At 41.0% G+C, this 10,800-nt stretch overlaps 1 protein-coding gene across 1 annotated transcript; it reads left to right on the top strand.

Annotated features, from left to right (window-relative positions):
• Positions 1–36: 36 nt before the first annotated feature.
• LOC112455382 lies at positions 37–10,667 on the top strand. The gene is made up of 7 exons (XM_025017274.1): positions 37–1,551; positions 6,103–7,678; positions 7,841–8,004; positions 8,850–9,003; positions 9,098–9,358; positions 9,462–9,683; positions 9,767–10,667. The coding sequence occupies exons 2-7, from the start codon at positions 6,296–6,298 to the stop codon at positions 10,223–10,225; spliced, it is 2,643 nt and encodes an 880-aa protein (XP_024873042.1). The 5' UTR covers positions 37–1,551; positions 6,103–6,295; the 3' UTR covers positions 10,226–10,667.
• The last annotated feature ends 133 nt before the right edge of the window (positions 10,668–10,800 follow it).

The following is a 10,800-nucleotide window of genomic DNA, read 5'->3' on the forward strand; positions in this document are numbered from 1 at the left end:
AGAACGAAATGCGATATTCAGTTTATCAGCGCAGATAATATATTGGAAAATGATGTGTGTTGGAATTATATAAGATATGCGAAAACGACCCGAATAAATATATCGCAATGTTTCTCGCGGTCACGTACTCAACGCTCGCTTACGGTTTATTTCGTAATAAACGAAATGGACGACGTCCACATATTCGTCGTACGATATGTAACCCAGATTTTAAACTTTGTCTATGCGCGCTTATAATATACGTGACACGTGTATATAGGATATGAGGAATCGGTGAAAATGAAAAACGAGGACATTTGGAAATTTGACTCTTACTGGCTCTATTAGCTTTTATTAGCTTTTATTTTTGCTCGTTATCACGCTATATAGTTGTTGGTTTATAGACGCCCGTCTAAACAAGAAAATCCGTATCGCCGCACTTGATTTACGCACTTTTATTATATTATTTCTTGATTATGAATAAGATGAAGAATAATAAAGCGAGATGTATAGGAGAGCTAAGAAATTTGTATAAGAAAATATTGATCAAGAGAGAGAGAGAGCGCTTGCTGAATTACCGACAAGTGCAGATGCAAATCGTCGTCGCATATCTAGCGGCGTCGGATCGTCGGATGACGTTGGGTTGGGTGGCGTCAGTGTCAGATGTCAGTCATGTCAACCGAGTGTTAACACAACGGAGATAATTTTATCGATCGGTCATTTATTTTCAAATATATTTTTTTTACTCTCGTATAAAAAGTCATTCTCATCGCCGCGAATACCCACAAACTTTTGCGAAAAACGTTACAACACTTAGCGGTCAGGTGAATCTAAAAGTGAGAATTTTCGCGTGAAATATTCGTAAGTCACGTGGCACGTGGCAATCATAAAATTCTCAAAAGATTGCAATGCGCTGCTAACTGTTTTTTAAACTCGCATGAGAACGGTGATGTTATTAATTGCACTACTGCGTTTTTGGCATTGGGAAGTGGTCGAGACCGTCGGGAGTCAAGACTCAAGGCGAAACACGGCATGGCATGGCGGGTGGCGGGGCGAACGAAGATTGCCGCAGAGTTTGGTCTGGCGACTGCGGAGTGCGGACTCGGGACTCGGTGGACTCCGTGGGACTGTGGGCTGGGGAGGCGAGACGCGAGACGCGAGACGAAGACGAGAAGCGTGGCATGGCGAGGCGAGGTGGGCGAGGGCGAGGGCGAGGCACGGGCACAGGCACAGCGAAACGCGATGAGGCCGACACCGCCGACACGCGTGCTCCGTTCAGGTCAGGTGCGGCGATGAGAACCTTTCTTATGACGTGGATTTCGAGGCTCCTGAACCGGCTGAACCACGTCGACGGCGTCAATCGCGCACTCAGTCAGCGAGTCAGCTCAGTCTACCGGGTGCCCTCAACCAAGGCAGTCGCACGTGATATCATCCGCATCGGGAAACTCGCGCCGCGAGCGAATGCACGAACGTGTTGTTGCGATTAAAAGGCGCGATACGCTTTTTCCAACGACACGCGTGCTGGGCTACTCAAAGTCTTCAGCTATAACGATCTGCGGGAGCTCGTTGTTGGTAAGCTCTCACGCGATAAATACAATACGATTGCAAATACTTGACGGTATTTTACGCGTATGTATTCTACGTTTCCTTTCTCTGCTTTTCTTTTTTTTTTCTTTTTTTTTTTTTCCTTTCTTTACTCCTTTTTTCGGCACTTGGAGCATAAAGATTTGCGCCACTTGTCATCTAACAGCACGTATCGTGCAGCGTAACGAGACGCGTAAGAACTTTGTATATATTCTTTTTTCATACTAATAAAATAATAGATATTATCGTGTCCTCATTAATGTTTCTTACGGCTAATGCTGTTACGACGTCTTTGTTTCGTCACTATTCTCATTTTGCACTACGTGTAGGGATGACAGCAGTGTCCCTCGCTGTATATTTTAAATTTAAATATGTCGACTGCACTGTCGACGTTGCATATTCTTTATTACGTTATTAATTTATTGTTAGAAAGGATATATGCCTATATGCCATGGATACACATACTTTGAAACGTTTGTCTCGTTTATCTGTCACTCGTCTCTAGAATGTGCATCTCGCCGCTTATTATCGCTATTCCGAACGGATAGGTATATGTTTTAGTGTTTTACCGACAAAGTCGAAATTTTGCACAAGCTCTGACAATGAGATATCGTATAAGTAACTGCAGAATACATATAACAAATTAAATAACCTTGTTTATTCACATCGACTTCGATGTAGCCTTAGCTAATAAATGTAATCATCGCGATAATTAACGTCTCTCTATCGTTATTTATTTTATTCCCTCGAATATTTCCAAATTTTCCAATGTCGCACGTAACTGTGATACGGTGCGATGCATCATCAGGTTCAGAGATAAGCGATTCAAAATTTATGACCGCACGTAAGATATATTATGATTAGCCGAACGTTCACTTGCGAAAGTGCATTTTGATTAAAGAGTAATTAATAAAAGAATAGATACTTAAATTAACGATAAGATTTTATCGTTTTGAGTGTTTACACTTTGCAAGATGCATTGATCTGCAATATAATCCTGGTTAAGTACGCATGATTACCGATATTAAATTCACGGACGATGTCCCGTCGCTGTCGCGGTCGCGGTCGCGGTCGCGGTCGTGGTCGTGGTCGCGTCGTACGACGTATCGAGTATCGTCTATCGAGTTAAGATATCTGCGATGTTTAATCGATGACTCGATGTGATCATACATACATAGAAGCCACGCATACATGCATGCATGCATGTACATACGTACGTCCACATATCGTCGAGATAAGTAACATTGTGAATCACAATCAAAATTATCTATATAAGAGGAGCATTTTCTCTAAACTTGACAAGTTTGTCGAAAATATTATTACACTACAATTTTTGTATGCGCGACAAATCAGAGATGTTAATTTTTCAACATTGCATCACTATTCATTCTCTATAGCTGTAACAACAGCCAGATTTATCGTCTATTCTTTCGAGCTAAGCTTATTCAATTAGACGTAAATTAGCTTTAGTATTTCGTATAGACGTGTTTTCAAATTTCTCAACGTCTTGATTTTTATATACAAAATGAAGTTTATCGGAAATTTACGTGTCTCTAGGTATTTACTCTGTATTTTGCGTATTTTGGTAGAGACGGACGTATATTTTCACGCAGGGAAATCGACCGGTCGGTCTCCATGGTGATCACACCCCTCTGATGGCGACTCTTGTATTATTCCACTTACCAACTATATATAATATACTTACTTATTTTCGAACCTTTTCCGCGCTTCCATTTACTTGGGCGTATCATATAAGAAAAAGAAATGTGTATTAAAACAAACTTCATCTTGCTATGCAATATCAGAAATATAATTTGTTTTCCGTTCATAATCCGTCAACTGTTTCTATAAAGCAGGTATAAAGTATACACACAGTATTCGCGTGTGCTAGATATGCTAACGACTACGTTTAATATCTGCCTCTTTTCGTTATACATATGTATATGTACATATACGTATATTTATCGCGTATAGCGATAAGTATAATCATAAAATCCATATAAACGGCCATGAGATACGCAATCCTTTCTTTAAATGTTTGCGCAATAAATTTTTATAAACGTATTATATTATTTCGAACGAAAATTTTTCCAACGAGAAAGCAACGTCGTGTTTCGTTGTTCTTTGTCCGTATCGCTGATCCATATGAAATATTAACAAATTGTCGAGATATTGTCGTCTATTCTCCACGAGGAAAGCTTTATAGAAAAGCTTTTGTATGCTTCTGGCAAATAAGTTTTCGATTATCAAGATGACCGGCCTGACCGGGACAGGTCGATCTTACGATTAATAACTATACGATAAATTACACATTAAACATTTTATTAGATTTCTTTTTCTCATTAAAAAGGAGGTTTTTTTTATATGTATCCAGATATACGCAGAAAAGACATTTGTTGGCTTGTCAGATGACTTTATATCATCTATATAACGACAATTTCTTAATACAGACGTATGAGGAAAATTTTAATAATGCAGCAATAGTGTTTTTATCAAGTCTGAGGCAGATTCAATCTAATGTTTCATCAGACAGAACAGACTTATAAATAGGTATATATTACTGGCGATTGCCAAAAATTTTTCAACTTACGTCGCAAGTCGACAGTTGTGCAATACCAAAGTATTATTAGACTACTGTCTGACGAAAGACTTCTAATAATAAAGTGAGACTACTTTCAAAAGCTTTGGAACGTTCGTGCATACTTTATATACGATAAATATCTTTCTTTTTTTTTTATTTTTAAATCCGTGTATATAATCTCGAGCACATAATCGAGTATATAACGAACAATCTAAAACAGGGAATTTTTAGAATTTTTTTGAATCTTAACTGCATATATTATGAAAAAAAACTTGCAAAAGTCATAAGGTCATAAACGATGTTCTCCTCTCCTCTCTCTAGTCTCTCCCCGATATATTTCCTCATTCTGTTAAAAGTTAAGCACGAACGAGTTGCTCATAACTATATACCTAATTACATTTATTAATAATAGTATGCGTAATAAAAACCTGCAGACGTATCGTTGCCCACATATTTATACCTATATTTCAAGATAATTTAATTTTCTAATTGTACTTATAATCGTATATAGAGAATAGAGATGTACCTCGAGTCGAGTATAAAGCCCCTTGCACAATGCCAGGCAACAGGGAATAGAAATCAGAAATCACGTTGGAAATTCTGTGCCTATTGCCTGTTGCCAACCAATCATAGCATTCGAATTTTTGAAGTTGTAATCAACAATTTTTTGGTTATTTCCTGTTCCTTTTTCCTTTTCCTGTACCGGTAAGAGTAGAGGCACTGACACGAACAAAAAATTTACAATGTTACAGAATAATCGCGCGCAACATACATATATATAATACGCGATGTATGACGACGGTATATGTAGATGATATACGCATGCATACGCATAATGATAATGACACACGCAACGATAATGTAACGGTTATATGCACAAATAGAACGCTTTCTTCGATCTGAAATTAAATTCTTTTAATTTCAGATATCTCACGCTACGTTGTACCGTTGTAACCGCATTTCTTTCCTTGTCTTTCCGACAACTTAATTGTTGTTATTTCGCCTTCCGTGCTTCCAGGCTCCAGCTTGGCGCGCGGGCACTTATAAGTAACTCATTGATCAATCGAGCCCCAGCAATTGTACGCTTTGCCTTATTTATTTATTAATTGGTTACTTGGCTGACCAGTTATCTTTATTTAATCTGATTTCCTCTTTCATTTATTCACGACTGTATTATAATTACTCACGCCAACGCGAGTGTCGCAAGTCGCAAGTACTAGCTATATATATGTATGCACTTGTGCACGTTATTTGCATTATCTCGATGGTGAGGAATGAGGAATAATTGGTTTTTTCTCTATCGCTGTATATTTCCAAACCTTTCCACTGTCGCGTGAAATTATATTATATATAAATGCGAATTTTGTATGAAAAAAATGGATTCAAGATTCGAGTTTCTTTCACAAGCATGCTTACGCAATCACGTATCGATTAAGACACGTGATATTCGTGCGAAATTTCGTGGAAAATTTACGAAAGCGAGATATGAGATACGAGATACGAGATACGCTACTAGTCCATGCGCTTATTGTTCAATCGCAAGGATCCCGCACGGACCACGGACCGTGATATTATCGAACCTTAATTGTAGTCGTATTGTAAAACGACCAACGCCGCAGATTGGATCACAAATCAGTCAGGGCGTCAGGGTTGGCGTTGGCGCGACTGGCACCACGAGCGTTGTAATGTCGTGAAGGTTGTGAAATATGTTTTGTTGTCGTGACATGAGACATTACTCATACTCGGATACGATCGATCGGTGTATTATGTATGTACATATATAGGAATATTAGAAAAGTACGTGCTGTTATTACAGTCGATTTACAAGCCGATTTTCCTAATTCGTAGTGTTCTTACCTTCTGTTCCGATCGGCACAGATGACGGTAAGATCTTCTTTCATCTTACGGGGTGTAATTAACTATGGAGCGCTAATATCAGTGAAAAAATTGTTTTACAGGACGAGCGACTCGACGGTGCGTGCATGCCGCGCAACTCGGCGCGGTCAGCTTTCCGTGAATCGTCCAAGATCGTCCCGAGGGTCCATATGGTAACCGGAGGCCAAAGTGGTTATCTTCCCACCGAGTTCCAGGGGCTAAAGGGCTGGCGGCGTCGTTGGATTCACTCGGCCATTACCTATATTTAGAGAAACTATGTTTAGCAGGAACGATGTCGTCCTGCGAGGAATTCAGATGGAATGCGAGAACGGTTGCACAAATGATGGAAATAATGACGGTTGCAAGCACGATAACAATAACGATCAAAATCGTTCCGAGGGAAGCGTCGCAAGCGTTGCAAGCGTCGGAAGGGAAGATCCGTATGTAAAGAGGAGCCAGAGCAACCACTGTCAACCGCATAGAGCTCCCTTGGTTGGCTGGCGAGACGGGAGTCCTACGATTTGTTCGAGTTCCCCTCGGCAAAGCGTCGATTTGAACGTCGACGACGTCAGCTCGCCCTCGAAAACTTGTAATGTACGCGAAATCAGTTTGGATTCGACCGATGCGACGGAGAGACCGATCGAGCCGATGCCGATGGAACGAAGCGGTGCTTCGAAGCCGAAGCTCATCAAGACTCAAGAGATACTGATTCGCGAGGGATACGGTCGCCCCGAGTCGGTCGCCGGGACAAGGCTGAATCGGCGAATCAAGGACTCCATCGACTCCTTGAGCATCTCGGAGCGAGAGGATTCGTCGAGTTTCATCGCGAGAGGGACAGAACGCGAGAAACCGAAAGTGCCCGACGGCGGTTGGGGCTGGGTGGTCGTTCTGGCCTCCCTGGTCATCTCCATGGTGGCCGACGGGGTCTCCTTCAGCTTTGGCCTGCTCTACATCGAGTTCCTTCACGAATTTGGCGCTTCAAAGTCCAAGACCGCCTGGATCGGCTCGCTCTTCATGGCCGTACCTCTTCTATCCGGACCGATCATGTCCGCTCTTGTCGACCGTTACGGATGCAGGAATATGACCATCATCGGCGGCCTGGTGTCAGGGCTGGGCTTTATCCTGAGTATCTTCAGTAATACCATCGAAGTAATGTACTTAACTTTCGGCGTGATCGCGGGCCTCGGTCTAGGCTTATGCTACGTCACCGCGGTTGTGAGCATCGCCTTCTGGTTCGACAAGAAGCGTACCCTAGCTGTAGGTCTCGGAGCGTGCGGCACCGGGATCGGTACGTTTGTCTACGCTCCGATGACAGCGTACTTCATCAAGGAGTACGGCTGGCGAGGCGCTTGCTTGCTCCTAGCCGGCACTTTCTTCAACATGATCATCGCGGGTACCGTTATGAGAGATCCGGAATGGTGGATTCTGGAGCAACGCAAGCAAGACCAAGCTCCGCTGAAGAAGTCACACGGTCGTTCGGACGGAAGTTCGTTGGATGAGTTCCCAGGCATCGAAGAGCTCAGAAAGCTGCTCAGAAGCGACCAGGCGCCTGAATATTTTTTACAAGATCTAAGTACGAGCACCGAAGCGGTCGACGGGGTGAAGAGGCAGACAACGAGTGTAGTTAATCTGCCAACTTTTGTAAAGCGGAGCGAAAAGGTGAGAGGGAGAGAGAGAGAGGGAGAGAGAGAAAGAAAGAAAGAGAGCAAAAAGAGGGACCGATGTCGCAATGGAAGGACACAAACTTCAAAAACGACAACTGCGATGCCCGATTTCGCTAGTTTTCGCCATAAATAAATAAATTTAAATGTGAGATTCCAGGTGCCTTTGGAAGTATTGGAGTTATTAATGACCAATTCTAGGCTGTACACTGTCATTCTGGAAAATTATCCCAGCCTCCTATTATGTAGAAGTTTGTCCGATAAGCAGCTGCAAGACTCGACGGGGGAGATTTGTAATAAAAGCGGCGTCACTATGTCAATGAGGTTAATTTGCTACGAATTTGCTACGCATAGTTACAGTACGGGTTTTAACCGACTCTCTTTCTCGATCCAAGTCTTCGTATATCCTTTTAATTCATACGACATTATACCCAGTTAGTCAAATCTGAAAAAAGCAAAATCTGAAATATTTTGTCAAATATGTCAGCAGCAAATTTCATTACAGAAAAACAACAGGTTTGATGCAAAATCCGTTAATTAAATTGTTTACAAAATACGACAGTAGAACTGTATAACATAACTTGCTGTTCATAAAATAAGAGCAAATTGGCGTAAGATTTACTGGCATGATCTAACATCTAACAGCAAAGCAAGAATATGCACGGTGCAATACGGCAACGTGGCAGCAAATATCGAGCAAGATTTGCCATTACGTAGTTTGATCACACACACGCGCGAAAGCACGTGCGCGTGCACAACTGCACACACATTCGTCATGCCTTTTTAAATACCTTTAAATATGGTATACTTGAGGTAATATTTTAAGTTATTTAAAAAGGCATGTCCGAATGACCGAGTTAATTACGCAACGGCAAGTTTTGCTCGATATTTTGCTTTCCCATTTGCCGTCGTATTGCGCTGTGCATATATTCTTATTCGGTTTTTACCGTCTGTTAGATTATGCTAGCAAGTTTTGCGCGATTTTTGGAATCAATTTACTCTCAATTAATAATAAACACCAAGTTTCGCAAGCAAAACACGAGCCTAACGAGAGTTTTGCTTAAGGGGTATTTGTCGCACGCGGTGCTTTCGCCGAATACATGGAATATTTTATGACACGCTGTGACATAATATTTATATTTAATACATATATTTAATATTTTATAAAGGCTTAAACGAGCTACGGAATCGAAAACGATCACCGAACAAAGAAAAGATTCCACCTCCGTTCACGTCTCGACGAAACTCGGTTGCGCCAGAAAAATGTCCAAGAAGGAGATAGAGGAAACTAATCCCTTGTTAGCGAAGGAAGTCACACATATGGTAATTAGCGAGTGATTCGGACGATCCTTCATCATCTGAATCCATAATCGAAGGACGCGACGCGACGCATCAAACTTAAATACTTTTTTGCCAGGTCGCACCGTTCGAAAAAAGAAAATCCACGTCTAAACGCTACGTCGAGCCACAAGCCGATGTCATCAGGACGGACTCCATACCTTGGCTTAGGCGACAGTTTAGCACCAATACCCATTATTTCAAAGATATCAGAGTGCACAGAAATTCGGTCATGTATCGCGGCGCTGCTCTAAATCTGCACAAATACAGATTGAGAGCGAGCAGTTGTCCCGATATCTACAGAAATAGTATGACCACGTTGGCTAAGGAGAACGAACAGGTATTTTACAGGTTTATTTTTCCTCCCCATTAGAAGGGACAAGAGATTTGCAAGAGACGTGTGTTTTATTCCGATTACCTCATCTCTTCATCTTCTTTGACAGAAATGGTACGCCGAGCTGGTAGATTTATTAAAGAGTATGTTGGATTTCTCGATGTTTGTCGAATTGCATTTCCTGCTGATGTCACTGTCGACGATGTTGCTATTCACATGGTTCATCGTACCGTACTTTTACCTGGCGGAGCATCTAACTAGAAACGGTTACGCCGAGTCCGATGCCGCTAATCTTCTCAGTATCATCGGTATAACCAATACCATCGGAATGGTAATCTCAAATATTTTACTTTAAAAAATAATATTTTATCCTCGAATGACATTCCATCATATCCGTTACTATCGTTTTTTCAGGTTGTTCTAGGCTGGGCTGGCGATCAACCCTGGATGAATGTCAGTAAAACGTATACTTGGTGCCTGATGGCCTGTGGAGTGGCTACCATATTGATGTCCGTATTCACTCACCACTACGTGTTTCTATCTATAAGTGCGGCAGCTTTCGGTCTTTTCTTTGCCAGTACTTTCAGTTTCACTCCCGTTATATTAGTAGAACTGATTCCTCTGGAAAGATTCACTACCGCTTATGGTCTTAGCTTATTGTGTCAAGGAATCGGGAATCTTTTGGGACCTCCGTTGGCTGGATGGTTCTTCGATGTGACAGGTTCTTGGGAGCTTTCTTTCCTTATGGCCGGTGGTTGGATCATTGTCTCTGGAATCTTTGTGGGTATTATACCATATACGAGAAACCGTAAGATTTTCGGTAGTGGGCCAATCGAGATGGAACGAACGAATGACGATGATTGTTTGGCGTAGAGTATATAGAGAATATATACACAGATTCATATATGCAGACTTTGCCTTTATAAAATATCTACGCGTCAAATAGGACAAAATTAGTAAACGTTCTAACAAGAAAAAAAAACAACAAAAAGAAAGAAAATTTAATCGAACGAATCTCATCGTGTTACGACATGTATGTAACGAACAATTTTTAAATTCCTATTTGTAGCGAGTGTTTATTCGCAACGTACTTTCCCCTCGTACTTAACTTATTCGTGTTATTAATACATTCTACTTATATAATAACTACACGTTGGTTTAAAATATATTAATTTGTACATGAGCGCATACACAGCACACATTCGTACGTATCTACAAATTTCTTTCTACTTAAAGTGCACCTTGCATGTGCAAATTGTATGTGATAGATTTAATTTTAAATAATTAGATTGAATAAAAGCAAATAAAATACGAACAAGCAGTGAATTTCCCCAACGCGAGAGATTAGTTATAAAAGTTCTGGTTTAAATAAAACAAAATTGAAAAGTTCAATAAAGGATATATTTTGTAAGGAAAAAAGTCTTACAACGAAAAAAGATTCGGCCGTA

The sequence above is a fragment of the Temnothorax curvispinosus genome, unplaced genomic scaffold, assembly GCF_003070985.1.
Source record: "Temnothorax curvispinosus isolate PA1 unplaced genomic scaffold, ASM307098v1 QBEX01006032.1, whole genome shotgun sequence".
NCBI classification, from domain to species: Eukaryota; Metazoa; Arthropoda; class Insecta; order Hymenoptera; family Formicidae; genus Temnothorax; species Temnothorax curvispinosus.

Excerpts from the sequence above, each read along its gene's own strand:
- LOC112455382 (XM_025017274.1), top strand. The coding sequence starts at position 6,296 with ATGTTTAGCAGGAACGATGTCGTCCTGCGAGGAATTCAGATGGAATGC. Across the intron at positions 7,679-7,840 it reads TTGTAAAGCGGAGCGAAAAG|GTGCCTTTGGAAGTATTGGA; the intron begins GTGAGAGGGAGA and ends GTGAGATTCCAG. Across the intron at positions 9,684-9,766 it reads TAACCAATACCATCGGAATG|GTTGTTCTAGGCTGGGCTGG; the intron begins GTAATCTCAAAT and ends TCGTTTTTTCAG.